We start from the raw sequence: 22,180 nt of genomic DNA on the forward strand, positions 1-22,180 counted from the left end.
TACTGACGTACATTGAGTACATGCTTGAATACTCACCGAACAACAAATCATGATTAAATCTGTTCTTACAATACGTGGGCAAAGTTTGCCGGCAGTGATTTCTACACCTGTACAACAGCACCTACGTTTAGGTAAGTGAATATGATAAAGAAGTGTAACGTGCACTTTTAAATTTAGTTGTATACGATTTTTGAAACGTGAAAGAAACGGAAAACAACCAGTTTGGACCAGGTTTCATTAACAAAAGCAATATATGGTCCAGGGGAGATTTCGCTCTGTTGTGTCCCAAACCGGCACAATTTGTTTTGTTACGCAAGTAGTGCCATCGCGTGGAATGATCTGATAAAGTGAATCGAAACAAAATTTAGGTTTTTGCATACTGATCCTCGTGGTTAGAAGCTGGTCATGTAGAAAAACATAATGTTTCGTTTTCATTTATTCAATTAATTTTCCCAATCTAAACATATTCCATGACCAAACAGAATTGCACAACAACAGAGAGCGAGAGATTTGATGGAGAGCGCGTTCTTTTTCGGCTTATTCTCTCTCACTTGCCAAAGTATGTAGAGCTCAGTGAAAGGTAAAGGAAGAGAGAGAATATTGACACTACAGTCAACAATAAACTTTTAGCGGAAATCAACCAAGTACGATTTTACACACCGTATGATTTTTTAGATGATTTAGTTTTATTTGATCAACCTTTCAGCTTACTTATTTTGAGCGGTTTTTTTTCGCTTAATGTAATTTATAAATGTACTGTCAAAAAACATACACGCCATTTTGCCTTGTGACCTATACCTGAAAAAGTATATAAACACTGGGAAGGAGCCTGCGAGATTTTCTTCTCTTTCTCAGACACAGTTTGACAGCGCTTCAGTGCGGATCGCAGTGCTCGGTTGTCCTGGATTAGGTCCGTTTTCGCGGCTTGTTGTCTCCGGTCTGTCGCTCATCCTGAATATCGCTCGATAGCCGTGTGCTGTATTCCGCCCGCCCCTCAAGCCCCTTACCCATACGTATCGGTTTCATCGTGCTAGTTATTCACTTGGCTTGCTTCGATCCGTAGTGTCTCAGCTGGTTACGAGTGCCGGAGGCTGCTCGAGCGAATCCATTGCCCATTTTGAACGCCATCGATTGAAGTGTTGTTTGCCGTCGTCAGTCACGTCACCAAAGCCAACACGACCAGCAGCAGCGCAGTGGAAGATATCAGCTCGAGAAAAAAGTACCGTCTCATCGACCGTCTCCAACAACGCCGCGTGGCGACAGTCACCACATTGCACCGCTGCCACCGCTATTTCTGTCCGCAGCGGCATTAACGCCTTCGACACCGTAGTGTCTGTGAAACTCTGCCGCCGCCTGCGAACCGCTGCTCTCCATCCGTGGTCGTTCGGTGCTCGCGATAAGGAAGTAACTGTACTGCATCTGTGGAACGATTGTCTACTGCAGCAACGGCGCACCATCACCACAAACAACAACCCCGGCAGTGACGTGTCCGAAACAAGTGAATCCAATATGTCGACCACCACGGGCAAACCCGAGTTCCAGCGCTTGCCGAACAACGTGCTCCCGGTGCACTACGAGCTGTCCCTGAAGCCCGACCTGACGGCCCTCACGTTCGAGGGCACCACCACCGTACAGCTGAAGGTATGTAGTAGTACTTGAAGGTGTGTCCGCACCTGTCCTTGGTCGAGCCCCCCAAAATTTCGACTACATCTGCAATCTTTTACCGAACGGTTTGCTTGCCTCCGTTTCGTATGATGCCATGGTTTATCAGCAGTGTATTTATTATCAAAGCCAATACCAAAGATTTAGTCGCCGTTTGTGCGGAAAACAAACCGATTTCTTTTTTAGAACCATCACCACGTGCAGCATCCATTGATGTTGATGCACTCTCAAAGCGATCTAAAAATGAATGTCCAAAATGTGTCCTTCGTATGATGGAGCCGGCATCGCATCTCCGTTTCACAAACACCCTCAAACAACTCGCTGGATACACGATACAGAAACGTGGTTATCACGGCAAACGAGATAACGAGCGTGCATGGTTGCTTACGGGTAATTGCTTCGGCACGATAAGATGCAATTTGTTGTTTCCTGCCATATATTTGGAGCTTGAAAAACACATCGCTTGATGATGTTTGGCTAAGGATTTACATTTTGAGCACTTATTTTTGTATAAATTCCGTCTCAAAGACTATATGCACGAAACAGGAACATTTTGTTACTGTTTAGGTCTATATATAAGCTTCATTTTAATATGAATTTTTATTATCTTAAAACATTCCACCTGAAGTGTAGTTTGGTCTTATTTTAACGCAAAACAATCATGCGTACGTACGCCCAAAACCGTTCCCGAAAGGTCCCGAGGACCGCCCAACCCCCGTTAAAATCCCCTCGATATCAGGTCGTTGACTCGAAAATGCCGCCGAACGTCCCAAATACGTCCCAAACGGTGGTGGTGTCGTTTTTTTCCTCATTTTCGCGACCCCTTTCGCGCGGTGTAAACAAACGCTTCGTCCTGCAAATTTTCGGCCCTGCCGAGGGAACGCGAAACGGTGCGCAGAAAATAACGGTTCAACACAAAGAAAAGCGCAAACAATTTTTCTTCTTCGTCTCGTACACCCGGCTTCCCCAGTGGAAGGAGGAAAATGAAATGCAGTGCATTTTGGTGCATCGGCTGACCCAGCAGCGTGCTGTTTGACGTGGTTGTAGTATGTAAATTCTTCAGCAACATTGGACGACAAAATGATCAACTTCGATCGTTTGAAATGTACGTGAAATGTGTACTGCGCGTTGAGAAGGTAAAACCTTTCAGCAGTGTTTTTTTCTCATCGTGGAACACTCAAAACCATTCATGTCAAATCGGTGAACAAATTTGAAATGAGGAGTTTAACGGCGAAAGAATTGAAAACGAACTAACAGGTTTAAATTGTTCAAACCCGTATGTTATTTTTTCTTTATTATTCTGTATAGAAATAAAAATTCAATTCTGTCGATAATTTGAAGCATGTTTAAAATATCTACAAAAAACTAAAAATCAACACTTTGACAAGAAATTTTAAAAACAATGGGTTTGAATAAGAGTGATTTATAAAACAAACAGGTTTAGGAAAACATACGTGATTAAAACATTAGAGTATCGACCCACGTAGGCTTCCATAAGTTACAGTAAACTCCATATCCCAGCGTGCAAAATCGTTATGCTATTTCGTTCCGTTGTTAACAGTTGTCAATTAGACAGAACGATCGTTCTCGTTTCTCGAGAAAGCATGATGATTTTGCATACTGGGATATTTCGTTGAAGCAAAACAGTTTCGCCATATCTCGGGAACGAACTCTGTACAATGGTGCACACTTTCTTTGGTATCCCGCGTTTTGATGACTATAGAAATGAAACTTTTTACTAAACACATTTTTCTTCCTTTGCAAAGATATACCACAGTCAGCCAACTTAATTGAACATTATTTAACGTGGATTCATTCAATTTATGGAATAATCGCGTATAATCGAGGGTCTACTGTGCTCAAAAAAAAAAAAAAAATGCCCGGAAGAATCACACAAACCACGGCCTTGGAGCACTCCCAATAATCTTAACCTTTTCCAAGCTCTCTCCAGCATATACCAATGTGCAAGTTTGTCGCTTACCTTCCCTGTTTTTGTTCGCTCCACCGTCTTGACCTCGGTATGCAAGATTGCATGCCCTTCGGACTTATGCCGTGCCATACCGATGATCGACCGCCTATAAATGCCTTCGATCGCACAGTGAAAGAATAAGGGAGGAAAAAACTGCGCGCATAGACATCGGAGGATTGCAAATCACGAAAATAAGGGCACCGTTAGGGGAGAGGCGAGTGTTGAGACGCCCGGCGGTACAATGAACGGGCCACATGTTGGTAAATAAAACAACATAACGGTACCGGTTAAAGCCACGAATTAGCATAGCAAAACAGATGGTATACTTCAGTCGCATCGTAACTTTTGTGTTTGTGTGTGTGTGTATGTATGTATGCGTTAGCAAGCATATAGGCGGCGGTAAGTGGGGCAGTTGAGCCTCACGATTCCACCCGTCCCAACATTGCGAAGCCCATGATGCAACGTTTGTATGTTTGGAAGTTCGCGAAAGGAAAGGTTCGAGTTTCGATCGGAAAAAGGGACTTCCCGAAGGGGTGGGTTGGGACACGATCGGAGGGATCGTCGTTTTATTTGTTGTTTTCCTTACTTCGCGATCGCGATCAAGCTGTCACTAGAGTTAGCTTTGTGGTCGTACGAATTGAAACTCTGATTTGATCCGACAAATAAACCGCTTTAGTTCCTAGTCAGCAGTCACGTAATATTTTGAATAACCTTATATATACCACTTGTGGATAAATATTGATAAAACTTGTCGATATACATATTATACATTTTTATTATGCTTTAGCAGAACACCGGCCTTTAAACCATTCGACTGGTGGATGTTTCAAATAAGGGTATGCTTAACTTTCCTTCGCAAGAAGTCAAGCGAGTAAGAATAGAACAACATTCACCGTTCCAACTAGCCAACCTACGGGACCGGTTCCATCGGGTACACCCCATACTTGTTCGTCCAACACGGAATCCCCAGCTTACATTACGGAGAACAAATCATTTGTTTTCTCCCGACACACGTCGTAAAGCGATTCGATTGCCCCTTTGCTCAAAAATGTCACCCCCGGGAATGGAAGCATAATTCAAACGTACCAACAAACCTCAGTCGCCCGGTCGCGTTGGAGTTGGCTACTGAAAAATGGGAGATAAAAATAACAGATACCCAATCGATTCGCTTCGCGGGATCTAATCTGATCCGTCCTCCGCCTATTAACTGGTCCTGACGGGTGTCCGGCGAAGAACGGTTCGATTCATTTCCATATTCCAACGCACCACCGGCGAGGTGCCAACGAGAGCGAACGTGAGGGAGAGAATGTTTGAAACCTCGGGCCCCCCGTTGAATCGATCACAATCGCGTTTATGGATAGACGGGCTAACGGGAGCAATTAACGGTGACAACTTCCTGGACGGGTCGGGCTCGATCCGCCTCAAACGACGGAGCGCGTGCGAACGACTGGGTTTCCGTTTTCCCGGAACGAAAGGGTTTCTCCTGCAAACGGCTCATTTACCGCCAAAAAGGGACGCTAATTTGCGGATGGTTGAATTTGTGCTTTCCAAGTTCACTTTCTACCTTACTGCCGTGGCAGTCGAGCCACGTGTAATTTCACTGATCGTTATTTAGAGATGGATGGAAACTAAAATCAGACAACATTCGAAGCTAATGACGTGCGACGGTGGCTGCTTTGAGTAGTCCTTCGTTAGAATATAATATTAATGGAGGGTTAGGTGGACCTGAACCGAAATGGAACGTCGATCATTCCTCGTATTAGTTTGGGGATCATGCAAATAAATGGTCCACGAAAAGGGGATTGGAGCAGGACTTTTTTTCACCTGCTTTCCGTGTGTTTCGACGATATTTTACCTCATTTTGTAAATGAGGAATACTAATGAGCTACCAATGGAACTGAACACAACACGAAAGTGTTCTTCACTTCTCTAAACGTTTCGTTGTTTAACATAGTACAAACATTAAAACTACATAAACTTTATTTCGAACAAATTAGGTAAACTTTCACCACGATTTGGTCACGACGTGGGGGTGGTTTCTTCCTGGTTCCTATGAAGGTTGCATCAGGAAATGCAGTGCCCTCCGGTAACGCCGAAGATCAAACACGATCGATAATGATCAATTTCATAGGCAAGCGAGAGTATTTTCCCTTCTTTGCCGTCGCCGACCAATCTTTCTGCTCAATAAGAAAAATACCTTCCATTGCAGTCTCGATGCGGAGAGAAAGGTTGAATATGATTTTCCCTCAACTCCGAGCAAATGTCTTCGTGAAAGTGGAGGAGGTGTTCCCGTTGGAAGTTGCGATCGAAATCGCGCTGCGCCCCCAGGAAGCATTTTCTTGTAAAGTTTACCTCCCGAGAGCACGCACGGAAAGAAAGCTTACTTACCTTTTTGTAGGCCGCTCTTTCTAAAGCGACGGCTAGACACAGCGGTATTCGCACGAATATTCCCGCCGTCCAGCGGGAATCCCGCTGGACGACGGGAAACTCCATATGAAAAAAACGGATTTCGTTCCCGCTATGTTTAAAAAACGCGAAACTACGACCCGGCGGGAACGGACGCATTTGCTTAATTGAAACGTTTCATGAAAAGTTTCATTCGCTTGCTACAACAACGTCGGTATGGGCAACGTATATGGATGCGGCCGAAGTTGTTGGAGAGAAACCAAAATGCGAGTAGTCTTCGACGCAAAATTTTGGAGGAGGAACTCAACAACACCATTCATAAACTTTATATTTGATAATGACTCACAATTCCACTTTTACCTGCCGCCAATTTAGATCACGTAAACAAACTAAAACGTAAACAAAGCTTCACTTTGACAGATCGGACGAATAAGCTCGTTCCCGCTGGATATTTTGTCGAATCTGGGCTACTTTTTCCCGTTCCCGCCACCGGGAATTCCAGGCAAGTTTAAACAGCGGTTAATAGTTCTTTCACTTTCACAATCCCTTTGCCGATGAAGTCCTCGGTCAGTACGGAATGACTTTGAATGGGGGCAAATGAAAGCAAAACACAAATGGAATGGGACAGAAAAAATCTCCTCGCCACGTTTCGTTTAAAAATGCTTTCGCATCGAAATCCATACCCAAGGTTTTTGAAAACCCCTTTTTCTGTTTTCTATTTTTTTTGTGCCCTGCCGCTGGTGGTCATAAACAACCGACAAAAATCCTCCACTTCCTGTTCAAAGTTTGCATCGAGCGTGAGAAAATTAGCGCGTTTTATTTATTTTTTTATTTTTTAAGGTCCATATCCACTCGGTTCTGCAATGAATACCAAGCACACTTCGTTTGGTTAAGGTCATCCTCTTGAAAGAAAAGAAATTCAAATCGCGCCTTTTTAGCATAGAAATGCTACAATTTTTGGACACCGATGTCGCAGCAACAACGGCGAAAAACAGTTATCTTATCTCCTATCCAAAGTTTGGTGGAATATCCCTTACGAATCTAAATGATGAAGCAGTTAATTCAGGGTACCTTAATGAACAATATGTGGGTAAAAATTAAAACTCTTTAATTTAAATTAATTTTTGATTGCTTTTGGGTAAAAATGATAAGAAATTACCTATATGAAATAAAAGAAACATTATTGTTTTTACATGATTGATAAATGTTTCATACAAAGGCGATTTTGTTGAATGTTCAAAGTCATGCTCCCTTGGAATCCTGTTGACTTTCAAAATGGTTGAATGAAGTGATCGAAGCGAATAACATCTTTGCATCGTATGAGATATTTTAAAGTTCGTGAAATAATGTTCAGCACCCAAACCCGAATCGACGACGACTGAGAATAAGTGCAGAATCAGTTAATAAGATCATACAATACACGACATAAGGACAGGTTGTCGATCGTACCGAATAAAAAGGTCCTCAAAACAGGTTTTTGGGAGGGCTTTTTAACCGAATTCGCCCGTCATATAGCGGTCATCTTTGCGCGCTTTGTGGCTGACTGACTGACTGACTGACTGTGCCTTCCCATCGGAATTCGATCCGTTTCGAAGCGCGCCGCGGATCGTCCATTAACTCGCTAAAGGTTAGACCACTCCGCCCAGTGTCCGCGTACCGAGGAAGGTACACGCGATCCGTGTTTCGCGAATGCAAGGAAGGAGAAAAACAAGACACAAATCACTGTACATTTAAAGGCCTTTACCAAAACCGGACTACGGGAAATCTGAACGCGAACGTACGGCAAGAAATGAGGCAAGAAAAGGAATCTGACGATCGGTAAAGAAGCAACAACCGATGAATGAAACGAAAGCAAAAGTCTACAACCGCGCGCACCGGAGAGAGACATTCGCTCCATGTTTTTCTACGAGTTTCCTGGCCGATTGGGTACTCGTAAAAGTTCTGTTTGGCGAAAGGTATTTAACAGTGTGTGCTAGAAATGTAGCTACATGGAAGTCTAAACCATTTTTACAGCTTACTAATTTGGGTTTTATCAGAAGATGTTGTTGGTATCCCGCTCAAATACAGTCCTCATGTTTCAATATTTCATATTGCATCGAAGACTTGCAACCGAATTTAAAGTATATTTTGAACAAGAGCAACTTTCAGCGTAACGCTTAACTAATTAGCACTTGAAAATGCCGGTGCAAAAGCATTATGTTTGGCGGCAACGTAAAATGTTGGATATGCACTTTTCACTAAACTTTAGGAATTTTTCTATTTATTGACGGAATATCCTTGGACTGATGAGAGCACACTCTGTCATTTTGAACAACCCGAGACTGCTACAAGTCAAATGGATTTCATTAGAAAGCTCTGCAAACTTTTGGCATAAATATGAAGAGAGTTGCTTTTTCAAGCCTAAATGAAGTATTGTGAAACTCCATCAAACTTTACGTTTTTTTTACAGCTTGACATCCCAGCTCCTGTTTATGTACATTGTACGTGGCCTTTTTGGAGACATTCACATCAGAGGCCATGTTACGGCCATAATTTGATTTTTGTCGAGTTCGTTTCCTGATTGCTTAAATCACTCGTTTCGAGCTCACTGAACGACGTTCTAATGATTTGATATAAGGGAGCGTACATTCAGACGTTTAATTTTTCATCTTAGCCCAGAAAATTTTAATCTATTATTATGGATAAATAGTGAACGGTAATCAAACAAAATTTTCAATGGCTTGTGCAAACACAGTAGAATGTTAGAAAAATATGTAAAAAGTATATGAGGTGCAGTATCTTCACTACGCCTTGATAAAATAAGTGTATGGACATAGTGTAAAAAAAAGGTTTTAAGCGTTAATTTTTTTTGATAGCCTAACTTTGTATTCATTTTCTATTAAACAAGTGTAGATACATCAATAATGTTGGTTTCTTTCCATTTTGCAGGTCAACGCTCCGACGGATCGCATCACGCTGAATGCGCTAGACCTAAAGATCCTGAAGGCGACGGTAACGTTCGGCGAAACGACACTCGACTCGCAGGACATACAGTTCGATGCGGGCCAAGAGACGGCCTGCCTGGTGTTCGGCACTGAACTGCCCGTTGGGGAAGCTTCGCTGGCCGTTGAGTTCACGGGCGAGTTGAATGACAAGATGAAGGGCTTCTACCGGAGCAAATACTTCACGGCCAGCGGCGAGGAGCGGTACGCCGGTGTGACGCAGTTCGAAGCGACAGATGCGCGTCGTTGCTTCCCCTGCTGGGACGAGCCCGCCCTAAAGGCCACCTTCGACATAACGCTCACGGTACCGAAGGACCGGGTGGCCCTGTCAAACATGCCGGTTCGCGAGGAAACGGTCGGCGGTGACGGACTGCGGGTACTGTGCTTCGACCGCACGCCCATCATGTCCACGTACCTGGTGGCGGTGGTGGTGGGCGAGTATGACTACGTCGAGGACAAGTCCGCGGACGGGGTGCTGGTGCGCGTGTACACACCGGTCGGCAAGAAGGAGCAGGGTCGCTTTGCGCTGGACGTCGCTACGAAGGTGCTGCCGTACTACAAGGATTACTTCAACATCGCGTACCCGTTGCCGAAGATGGACCTGATCGCGATCTCCGACTTTTCGGCGGGCGCGATGGAGAACTGGGGCCTTATCACGTACCGCGAGACGTTTGTGCTGGTCGATCCGGAGAACACGTCGCTCATTCGCAAGCAGTCGATCGCGCTGACCGTCGGGCACGAGATTGCGCACCAGTGGTTCGGCAACCTCGTCACGATGGAGTGGTGGACGCACCTGTGGCTGAACGAGGGTTACGCCTCGTTCGTGGAGTTCCTGTGCGTGGATCACCTGTTCCCGGGGTACGATATCTGGACGCAGTTCGTCACCGACATGTACACACACGCGCTCGAGCTCGACTGCCTGCGCAACTCGCACCCGATCGAGGTACCGGTCGGGCACCCGTCCGAGATTGACGAGATCTTCGACGAGATCAGCTACAATAAGGGCGCCAGTGTGATCCGGATGCTGCATCACTACATCGGCGATGAGGACTTCAAGCGTGGCATGCACGTGTACCTTACGCGCCATCAGTACCGCAACACGAGCACCGAGGACCTGTGGCAGGCGCTGCAGGAAGCGAGCAGCAAACCGGTCGGCGCCGTTATGTCCACCTGGATCAAGCAGATGGGCTTCCCGGTGGTGCGCGTCCTCTCGTCCACCGATCTGCCCGGCAACAAGCGGCTGCTGAAGATCGCACAGGAAAAGTTCTGCGCCGACGGATGCCAACCGAGCGAACCGTGCCGCTGGATGATCCCGGTCAACGTGTCCACGCCGAAGTCGGCCAACGCTGTCTCGACCGTGCTCGAGGCGGACACGGCTGACATCACCGTCGAGGGTGTCGGGCCAGACGATTGGGTCAAGATCAACCCCGGAACGATCGGCTACTATCGTACGCAGTATCCGGCCGACATGCTCGATCAGTTCCTGCCCGCCATCAAAGACCAGTCGCTGCCACCGCTCGACCGACTCGGCCTGATCGATGATCTCTTTGCTCTGGTGCAAGCTGGCAAGAGTTCCACCGTTGATGTAAGTCTCAGTTGATGTCGGAAGGATAGGAAATTTTGAAGTCCTTCTTTTAAAAATCATAATCGAACAAACTAGAGTTAGATCGTTTTTTTCTTTCAAGTGAATTTTAGAAAATTCCTAAATATTATAGAATCCCTAAATATTCATAAATTTTTTGCTTAACGTTTCTAATTCGTTGATTTTGTTGAAAGATGCATTCAGATTCATAAATCGGACTCTAGAATGATCGACTATCAATTTACAATGATTTAGGTACACCTTATAGCGCTTAAAAGCGTAATCCTTAACGGTTCGTTTTACAATCCGTTCAAGTTGTTTAAGAAAAATATTTTGAAGTTAAACGAAGCGCTAAATGGGTTAAATAATAACTATTCTATTGCACATAAAAGGGAGTATAGGAATTAACTAATAGAGAGTCGTAGAGAAACAATCTACTTTGAGTTCATGTTTTCACACTTTCATTAACTTTTGAAAACTGTTTCAACAATAACCACAAACAGAATTTGCATATTTTACACATACATATTTAATGACGGCAATTGAAAATAGCATCGGAATCTGAAACCAATTGTTCATTTCTCCTTGTGCTTCTTTTTAGGCCCTCAAAGTGATCGAAGCGTACCGGAACGAGAGCAACTATACCGTTTGGGCGTCGATAACAAACTGTCTGGCGAAACTGCAGCTCCTACTAGCGCACACACCTGTCGCGGAGGAGTTCAATGCGTACGGAGTTCGGCTGTATCGTCCGGTCGCCGAAAAGCTCGGTTGGGACGTGAAGCCGGACGAGAGCCATCTGGATACGCTGCTTCGCTCACTCGTCCTGGGCCGCCTGGTTTCTTTCCGTTGTCCAAAGACGGTGGCCGAAGCGAAGCGAAGGTGATCAATCGCGCCGCATACTGGTGGAACCGTTACGGACTTCAAACTCACTTTCCACTTCATTTTTCTTTTCCATCACAGATTCGCAGAGCATGCGCAAAACAAGAGCGTTCTGCCGGCGGATCTGCGCAGCACGTGCTATAAGGCGGTCCTACAGAACGGCGACCTCGAGACGTACAACGAAATGCTGCGGCTGTACCGTGCCACGGATCTGCACGAGGAAAAGGATCGCATTTCGCGCGCCCTCGGCTCGATCGGTAACGTGGACATCCTGCGCAAGGTGATCGAGTTCGCGATGTCGGAGGAGGTGCGCGCCCAGGACTCGGTGTTCGTAATCGTATCGGTGGCGATGAACCCGAAGGGACGCGACATGACCTGGGAGTACTTCCGCGAGCGCTGGCAGGTGCTGCTGAACCAGTACGAGGGTGGGTTCCTGCTCGCGCGCCTCATCAAGTACCTGACGGAGAACTTTTCCACCGAGGAGCGGGCACTCGAGGTGGAGCAGTTCTTCCGCGAGCACGAGTTCCCCGGAACCGAGCGGACCGTGTCGCAGTCGATCGAGACGATCCGGCTGAATGCGGACTGGTTGCGGCGTGATCTAGACGCCATCCAGGCCTACCTAAAGCAGCAGCAGCAACAGCAGCAAGAATAGAGCGTTGGAAGCGAGAACACCCGCCTCTTTCGATAACCTAACGATATCAGCAGATCTGCAGTGTGCCATCGTTCGCACCGGCCAACAACTTCCCAGCCGGGATAGTCCTCCGGTACGAACGGGAACAGACAAACACCAAATGAAGGAACATTAATTGCCTCAACCAACACCCACCACTCGGACGTTGGGCCGGACCGGTCACCGGCAGAAACAGAGAGCTTGTGTGCGCCGCTAGGCCCTTCGACGCACCCTTGAACTTCATCATTTAACGGGGCCAGATGGAAGCAGGACGCTAGCCGTAGAACAACATCAAACACTGTGTACGTGTGTGTGTGTATGTAACTTTACTGTACTTTTTCTGTTTTGTTATTTTTTCTGTTATGTCTTGTTTACGTGTTGCTGCCATCGGTCGTACGCAGACGTTGCGGAAGCGAACCGTCTTTATACGTTCGTTTGTTAATTTGTAGGTTATCATTATCTAGTGCATTTTCGTTCACCGTTCTCACTCCCGTTTCAATCACATCGCGAGGGGAACACGTGGGGTTGGAATGTGTGCGTGTTAAACCTTTTTCTTACCCCATCGCCCACATTTGTTTGTTGCATTTAAGCCAAAGTTTCATGGGAAAAAATTGACTTGTCTAGCCCAGAGAAAGGACAAGGTAACGACAGGATGATAGTACCGTAGACGTGTATCGATTTGCGAAACCGCAATATCTGTTGCGTGCATTAAACTCTTAACCGTTTCACTCCTCAATGAGCAAAAAGAGGTTCACCAGGGAGAATGTAAGAAGCGTATTATGAACGTATTATAGAAAGTTCTCTAACTTTACGATAAACCTGTTTCGGTAGGCCCCCGAAAAAGAATTAGTTTTGACACCTAAATATCACGAATCATGGACGATTATTTGCAAACGTTATTATTTGCACCGATTGCGCCAAACGGCGCACTTTGGCCAATGCCACTGTTCTTATAGTTTAATGTTGTATTTTAATAATAACAAGCAATAAAACTACGGTACGTCACTAGCAGCAATACGATCGTTGGAATCGGTTTAATACGTGTAATAGTAAAGACAAGGTTGGACAAATTGAAACTACCCTTTGTCCCTAAGTAAGTAAGTAAGTTTGTTCCTAAACGAAAGTCTATATCACTGGAAGATCTAAGCAGTGTTTCCTTTGAGATTATTTGTAACATGTCATGAGTTCTGGCCTTAAAAAATGTATGTACTGATATTTATTGAAAGTCAAACAGTGTAAACCACTGATTTTTTATCAGGAAAAACGTTTTTAACCATCTATATTCAATTTGAATTTGAATGTGTGACCTTCAAATTTGAACCGGTTTTCATTGCATGGCGAAATATTTCGTTGTACCGGTTCACAATCAACTTGTACACAAGTTTGCCTTCAAATTCAAGCCATCCGTTTTTGTAACGGACAAATTTTATCAACTCAAAAAAAGATCTGCGTCGTCTGCCTTCAAATTCAAGCCATCCGGTTTTGTAACGGACGAATTTTACCAACACAAAAAAAGATCTGCGTCATCCAACGGAAATCAAATAATATTACAAACTTTATAACTAGATTTTCCTGTAACTACTACCGCAAAACCGGCCGATCTATAATACACCTCTTTTTGGCCACTGTAAAGCTCTGCGTAGAGAGGCCTAGTCTCACTACAGCATGTTGTATCTCCAATTAAATGTGTTCACAAATATGCAACTGAAACAAACCCTGTATTTTGAATATACAGTAAATAGCTACGGAGGCTTCCAAGCTGGGAGAAAACTCATTTTGCGAAAGTGTTAGTCATTGACCAATCCTACACACATGGTTGAACTGAAGCAGAATGGTTGGAATTCGCCTTGGGTTCAATAAAAAATCCCTCAAATGTGTCTTGCAACTGTTTTCCTGGTAACGAAGGCATGGCCTTTTTTGACCTTAAAATTTGTTTGTGGAAAAATTATAAAATATATGCTATTGCTATAAGTTTTGCTTTACTGGGCTTTACTTCCAGAGAGAAGTCAGATAAGCCAGGCATAATATTTTACTCATATCGATAATTGAATGTGAATAAAAAAAAACTACATTGTGTTTTTTAATACACAATGTAATGTTTACTTAAATTTGCTTTATTGGCAAATTCTTTGTATTTTGTCATCAAATTATGCTCTAATTGTGCAGCTTAGAGATGAAATGCAACACATATGCACACAGAAACTATTATGTAGTTTCTTTTACGATGTTCTTGAAAAATGCTTTATTGATTCTGTGATTTTTCATTTCATTCGAATGCTTTTGAAATTATCGCCTAAACTAATAAAAATAACATTTTCTCAAGTGTCCTCAAGTCTGCTGGATTTGTATTATTTAGTAATCTCGAACTTAACTAACGCCACATGCCAAAAATGTACAGGGTTCTTTTGGACCAACTTACTCCTTTCTGTTTGTGCAATTCAATTCCCCATACTTTGTACTAAGAACTGGAAGAAATAAGGGAACATGTTTCTTGTGTCATCAAATAATGCTTACCTAAACATTCAGAATTTTCTTTCATGTCGCATATACTTTGATCAATTTATAATAATTCTTTCATCTTTCTAGAGGTTTTTGTTTATACATTTCTTTCGTTTATTTATTCTATTTATTTGGTTCAATGTATGTTGCCCAACACAAAACACACCTTTGAAGTCAGGCACTTTTATCACCATACAACGCTGTCATTCTTGAACACCCCCGTTTCGGATTGATCCGCCGCATCCTAACGAACACCAAACACATTCACTTCAAGCCGATGATCCGGAACCAAAAGCGCTGACTGTCGATCAATTATTAACTTCGGTATGCTAGCTTTATGACGTTTAAAGTGCACTCATACAGCTAGATAACCAAAGAGAACATTGACGAAAGGTATGAAGAATCTGTCGGTTTGACGGTTCCTCGCCGGAACGCGATGAAAACTGTGTCATCTTCACCGAAGCCCCGCTCCGGTTCGCGGCCACTCGCACACACCGCATATCGAACGTTTTTTACAATTTGTTTCAATATTGACACTTCAAACAGGCGACGGTTTATGTGACGGCTACAACACACTGTCGATGCTTGGCGAACGAAACCAGCCCGGCTGTTAAGTTTCCGCTTGCCGTTTGCTGGCCGATTGGTTCCTGTCCCCTTCTAGCGAACGCGGGGAGTGCTAACGCGATGCTAATATCTGCCGGGTTCCAGGTCCACCGGATCGATGCTATTCCGGTGTGTGGTCGACTCCATTGACACGTCGCCGCCGGCCATCTTTGCCAGTCTTCGACGGCGTTGCGCTTCGTTCGTTCGCTCACTCGCGGACTCGCGCTATCTCGCGGATCGTCCGGCACGTTTCGTTATCATCTTCCGCTATCGACAACACCTACAGTCGCTCCCTCACCTGCGGTCTGTAATCAACCCCGTGTGTGTGGTTGCGTGTGAGTGAATGTATTTATTGTCTAATCAATACTTTTTCTTTCGCCGCTTGTGAGTGCGCGACCGGGCCAGATCGGCCGATCGGCTGATTACGCGAAACACATCGCAGCCCAAGCAAAGGCGAGCAAAGCGACACCAAAAGAAAAAAAAACACATAATGTTATATTGATAAGCGAAAACGAGCCCTCCATCTGGTCGTCCGCGTCTCTCGCCCTCAGTAACACCTCTTCCCTTTCCTTTGGGGAAGCTTCCTTCATGCCGGATGTGCGTGTGGTTCTGCGGGTAAACACTAGGGAGTTTGAAGGCCGACCTGAAACGTGTCTAAATGAAGAAGAGAATTGATGGGTTAAATAAAACTAGGTTTAGCTTAAAATAGACCAGATTGCGAGGTGTTAAAGCAGAGAAATAATAATTTCAATGTCATGAGGGAAGGAGTGCAACAAACGATAGCATCCACGCAACGTGAGCCCACGTGCTGTGTTCGATGAGTGCATCCCAAGTGCAGTTATCCGCATCATCCTTGCTCGACGGCGTCATCGTCGTCATCATCAGCTTTCCAACAAAACGGCACTCGTAATCACGTGTTGGCGCACAGGGCTTAAGGGGGGATTGCTGTTTCTTTTTCATCTCTACGCTACAAACAAGATAAAGAAAATGTTAGTTGAATTATTCAAATGTGGCACAAACATCGATTTTTTTTTATCGTGATTTGCTCTTTTGCTTTGCTTTGTGTTTGATTTATCTTGTGTGTAATTTATTTAAATCAACCGACCTTGGACATTGTCGCTTACAAATAAATCAGACTCGCCTCGTTTTAAAAATTAAATTGTTCGTTTGTCCCTTGCTTGTCTCTAGAGTTGCAAATTAAAAATCGTCACTTGTAATATTTCTCAGATACTGGAAGTATACACTTGTAATGGAAATGGCGAAGACACATTTTAATGCCTATGCATTTTATTCTGATGTTGACAAACGCATTGATTCGTATCCGGGATATGCGATGGAATAAATAATTTGCATCGATATGTACCTGAAGCGAGAGTAAAACTGTTTCTATGGCCTCTCAAAGGTATTACAGTAAACGGAATATAAAAACATGAGTAATACCTGTTATTTTATCGTGTTTTTTTTCGATAGATGGTTATAGCCTTCTTTGAAAGATTAGGTTCACTAAGAGAGATTTAGTATCAACTAAACTTTTAACGCAAGGTTAGTGTAAGCAGTTTTTTAGAATTAAAGTTGCAAAAAAATTGCGTGTAGTTAAAAAAACATGTCCAGCAGTCAGTTTCTCTAAATTCGCTTTTCACCAGTGATCAGCGGCTTACAATTCCATTCCATGGCAACGTTTTCCGGTAAGGAATGTTCCTATTTTTTTTTTTTTTTGTAAAGAAATCGAACGATCGAAGCGACCGTGACGAATGTCGCGCTTATGAGGAACCGTTTGCTTTGGTTTGGTTTTTTTTTTCATTCAGTAGAGCGTCATTTTTTCGAGCATCCAACCGCGAGTGAATGTTCACGTGTGAAAGAACACACGTTCCAACGGCGTGAGAAAACCAGATGATGGTCACCTTTTTTTGTTTTATTTTTAAGTTCCTCAAAGCAACCAACCAGACCACCGGAAGTGCCGTGGAAGCCGTAGGAAAATAAAAAAGAAAAACCACCGAAATGAAAAAGAGACCACGGTGGAAAAGGTGGCGGGGAAGGGGAAAAACCAACTCACGAAATTCCACCCGTGTGTGTGCTTTTCTTGCACGGAATGGAATGTAATTGCCGTTGCCGGGACTCGGACCATGAAGTAAATAAAAAGGAAGAACAAAACAAATGGATGGAAATGGACCAACCGACGGGGAAGAGGGGGTTAAAGCTGGAAACAGTCTTAAGAAAGGAGAGAAAAACACCACCACATACACTGACCATCCGGTGGCCCGGTGATCAAACGTGGCCAAGTATGGGAAAAAGGGATTGACGGCTTTTTAATTGACATGCCGCCGCACACAAGACGCACGGCGCGCGCGATCACAGGTTCTCGAGCTTTTACGATGATCAGACGAGGGGGGACAACCCACACACGGAATTCCTTGTGATTCGGACAAACGCCACATGCACACTTTTCCGCCTTGGCCTTGGTGGTCGTAACCGGTCGACACGTAAAGGTACGGGTAACGTATGGGAATATCGGCCGATTGGCGGCCACTCCCGGAACTGAACCGATTCATTCGACGCTTCGTGACCGGGAACTCTAAGCTTGCTACAACAACAACGAAAACTCCTAGCAACGGCGTGGAGGCGACAGGTGAGATTACTCAGGTGGACAAAAAGCGCATGGTCGGAACCACTCCACGGAGACGATGACGGCTAGAAGTAATTAAGATTCACCGTCTGTCGTCATCGTTTACACGGAATTCATTCCTACTCTGGCGGTCAATTGATTGAGCCTATGAGGATGGGTAATGTTTTATGAATCACTTGCACATCACACACACACCCGGAAGGGGAAAGGGCCGATGGGGAACGGAGAGAAACGTACGAGTTGCCAAACGGGGATTTCTGACATCTTCAGCCGTTCGATTTCGTCATCTTGCGTCACGTGATCGCAATGTAGGAAACGAAACTTCTCACATCTGGACAGCATGCACACAAGGGGGGTGTTGGGAGGGAAAAGAAAACGCCAGTTTCACACTCCCTCCGCGTCGTTACTTAGCGAAGTAAACATTTCCTTTTAGCAAGATCTCTCAAGTTGTTTAGAGGATCATTGTTGCGTGAACCATAACCACTTCAATCAAGTATGGTATCTTACATCTGCAGAAACTCCAATTGGGAAATCCCATGCCTGAAAAACGGCCACAACGGGGACAGCGTGATTGATCGAGTGGTCTCTCGTTAGAGTGTCCTGATGCCGGTAAGCGCGGTACCTCTCGCAATCTTAGGTGTTTCTCCATACACTTTAATTAAAGTCCACCAGGCGAAGGCAATGGTCACGAGAGATTGAGGTATATACGTACACTATACCGTAGGCGTCAAGAATTGCCAGCCAAAACGGACAGTGAACTTACTACTTCTTGGAATTGACTCACAATGTTACATCGTGCGGGACTCACGTCCCAGAGTCAGAGCAGATGGCGACGGCCGCGAGCGTTTTGTGGCTGGTTCTTCTTCACCGAGACACTCCAACGCCATCCGCCTTCCCACCGGGTACACTTAAGTATGCAGATCACAGAAATTAAATGTGAAATCGCAACAAATGCTTAACGGACCGTGTGGGCGAGCTCGTGCAGGATCGAGTGGTGTCGCTAAGACGTGTCCGAGACAACGACGACATGCTATATTTATGATCGCCTTCTGATGTCGAACATTACCCGAACGGTGGTATGGCAATATTTCAACATCTCCGATGTAGATAGGAGGACTCCAGGTGCAATGGACAATCTCCACGGTAAAGTTCAGCGGACATTGGACTCTTGCAGCCACCTACAGAAGGCCGCCTGGGCTTTAACGGACATCGATCACGCTACTCACAGCGAACTCATTCACGAGTTCGTGTCTAGACGGCGACTACGAAACCCCCGTTAAACCGTTAGCCATTAGCTGGAGGGTAATCGTCTTAGAAGATGTAATTAGCACATTCACTTTTGTCATCCCTCTCTCTCTATCTCGTCACCCTTAATTACCCTAAAATCTGTACAACGTACAGCGCACTTTTGACCAGAGCTCTGCAAAGGTTCAATTTCTGGGATTCACAATTGGGTTACCTCGACATTCGCACGAATTTCACACCTTTCACAAACAACTCCTCTACGAATCAACGAACAATAAACATTGATCTTTTAACAGGATGCTAGAAATTACTAGCACGGGATATGACGTTGAAGATCAGGATCGTTGTTAGGAATAGAAATATGAGAATCATTGCTCGGGACTTCTACCTGCTATCAGTATGGCTTTCCAACCGAATTTCCAGTGGGAAAAGGAAACAGCTGTAACTCGGCTACCCATGGTTGGAAATCCCAAAAGCGAAATGAATCAATCAAACACATTGACTCCTTCGGGGATCATTCACTCCCGAATCCCTGTGGCGAGGAAAAACCCAAAAGTCACTCTCAGATCGGACCGGAGACGCGAAAGTCCATTAGTGGATCCGGAGGGGTACAGTTGAGGCGTAGGCACAGGTTGCAAAAAAAAAAAAACAACAATCAGGCTAGGTAGAGTTCTGCTTAACCCGAGAGTGCAAGGAATTGAGAAGATAGCCATCGGACGCACGCAGGTAGTCCACGGTCTGGAGAAACCCAATCCCTCAGCAGGGCAGGTACTGGGTGTAATTAGTTTTTTCTTTCAGGAATCAACCACCGATCCCAGACGAGAATCCCTGTGACTGTTGCGAGATAGGAATCAAAAACCCTCGAAACCCCTTAAAGTCAGGTACCCCAGACACACCCCACGGTGATCCCGAAAGGTGAACCCGAAGGGCAAAGGAAAAACACTTGGCTCGGGGATGGCAGGAGTTTTACGGGCTCGAAGGGTCTATTCTCCTTCCTTTCGTGTTGGCGAGAACATTGGTTGGAATGTGAAACGATCGTTTCTCTTTTCGTTTTCATAGCACTACCTAACGGGGCGAAGTTAATTTTCGGTCATTTTTCATCCCACTCTTATTCTTCCTACCCTGCCCCCGTCATCCAGCGGGAGGTCCTGATTGCCATTCGGTGGGAAAATAAAGGAAGTCGATCCGGCGGGAAAGTTCGTGTTCAGATGATTCAGCGCAACATATGACGATCCTAAGAATCTCCAGAAATAGCTCATGGCCGTAGCGTGATTGTTCTTTTCATTGGCTGAACACGTCGGCAGGGATTGGTTGTAGAACCCTTCTGGATCTGGATCGTCTTTTCTCTTGCGGTGTGTGGACGGGAATCGGTCTAGACCTGGGACCCCTTTTTGGGCGACGGTAATCAACATCCTTTTGCACTTTTGTGTTTTCTGGGAATAAAAATCCATTTTCCCCGGCCTTCCGTTGTGTACCTCGCTGTACCTGTACTCATTCAAACCGACACTGGACCGTTTTGTCCGGCGCAAGTACAGGTGAAACCGGGGTAAACGGTGTATTGCTTCCAGACCTCATCTCATTTTTCATCCGTATAGCCTGGGGAAATGGCCAACGAGGCATAGCACACCGGCCAGACAGGCCATTGGAAGAGGAAGTGTATAGAATTCTGCATACCGTTCTGCATTATGCACCACCGAATGCACCGTGAATTCAGATCACCAGACAGAATTTTCACACACGGCGATTGTGTTCCAAGTGCTTACCTCCTCTCGATGGAGCAAAGGCGAAACAGGGGACTATGGAGAGTTTGTGTCCACTGAGGTAATCCTTCCCCATTGCGACAGGAATCACGAGTGCTCAGGTTTCACACACAGCTCATAAAAGATGTATGGAGGATCGTCTCGCATCGACAATGAGCAAGGAGTTCGTTCGCTCGGGCGATCGGAATGAATCGTAATCGAAACCCGCGGCAAGAAAACCGCAACCGAGCAGGGAATAAATAAACCCAAAAGGTACATCGGCCATTGAAGTGCGGTGGGCCACAGTTGTCCACCGGGCGGGACACACACGCACATACACATGAAAAGAAATGTGCTATCGGAACGCGCCTCGCAACACATTATGCATTCCGATGAGCGCTCCCGGTCCGACGGGATATGTTGAGATTTTATTCCTGTTTAATATTTTGCATTACGCAAACCTCCACAAAGGGCCGCCCGAGGCTGGCGTAACCGATGTTCGATGCCGATTGTCCACCGGTTCAATCGGTCCACTCCAGTGAAAACCCTCGAACAGAAAGACATCAACATGCGGGCAGGCAAAAGTGATCGGAATACTAAACCGAATCGAATTGAACCTGATTTCGGCCGGTGTCCCAAAGTCCTCCCCTCGTGTGGCCCACCACGAGTTCGAAGGACCACCGAAAGGCCTCAATTTCCATTAATCACACAACGCGCATCTAACGCATGTAACCTTCTTCAATGGTTTGTCTGTCTCAACTGAAAAAGGAAAAAAAAGTCGAAATGAAATACAAAACCGCGTAATCACGCAGACACCTATCCCCTCTTTGTCTCTCCGTGGTGATCGATGGATCGCCGTACCGGTACGACTTGATCTCGGACGGGACCTTGATGCCTCCGGTGCGCCGGTTCGGGTTCGATTATTATGCCTCCCTCCATTCCACCGCTTCCACAACTTCTGATTTCTGACTTCGACGGGCAATTACCAAAAATTAAGTGTTCAATAAAGTGTGTCCGCCGCAACGAGGTTTCGCAAATGCCACCAAAAGCCATAACCGCGGACTACTCGATCGATCTCTAGGTGGACTTTTTTTTCTTCTTTTAAATGTCGAATAAGCAAACATCCTTGAGGTCGGTTGGAAGCTACTGTAGCGCGTACCACAAATTATACTTCGAATCGAAGTAGGTTACGAGACGTGAAGCCAAGGCAATGGTAACTTGATGCTGCCGCTTGTGCTTCAAGAAGGTTACGTTCCTCTGAACGTGGTATGCCACTACCCGCAGGCCTACGGGAAGGTCGATGAATGCGAGATCTCCTTCGG

At 45.3% G+C, this 22,180-nt stretch overlaps 1 protein-coding gene across 1 annotated transcript; it reads left to right on the forward strand.

Annotated features, from left to right (window-relative positions):
* Positions 1-13,164, forward strand: LOC131262624 (puromycin-sensitive aminopeptidase). The gene is made up of 5 exons (XM_058264672.1): positions 1-131; positions 1,064-1,641; positions 8,966-10,603; positions 11,202-11,479; positions 11,561-13,164. The coding sequence occupies exons 1-5, from the start codon at positions 50-52 to the stop codon at positions 12,129-12,131; spliced, it is 3,147 nt and encodes a 1,048-aa protein (XP_058120655.1). The 5' UTR covers positions 1-49; the 3' UTR covers positions 12,132-13,164.
* Positions 13,165-22,180: the final 9,016 nt, after the last annotated feature.

Source organism: Anopheles coustani, chromosome 2 (genome assembly GCF_943734705.1).
Source record: "Anopheles coustani chromosome 2, idAnoCousDA_361_x.2, whole genome shotgun sequence".
Taxonomy (NCBI): Eukaryota; Metazoa; Arthropoda; class Insecta; order Diptera; family Culicidae; genus Anopheles; species Anopheles coustani.

Excerpts from the sequence above, each read along its gene's own strand:
- LOC131262624 (XM_058264672.1), top strand. The coding sequence starts at position 50 with ATGATTAAATCTGTTCTTACAATACGTGGGCAAAGTTTGCCGGCAGTG. Across the intron at positions 10,604-11,201 it reads GCAAGAGTTCCACCGTTGAT|GCCCTCAAAGTGATCGAAGC; the intron begins GTAAGTCTCAGT and ends GCTTCTTTTTAG. Across the intron at positions 11,480-11,560 it reads GTGGCCGAAGCGAAGCGAAG|ATTCGCAGAGCATGCGCAAA; the intron begins GTGATCAATCGC and ends TTTCCATCACAG.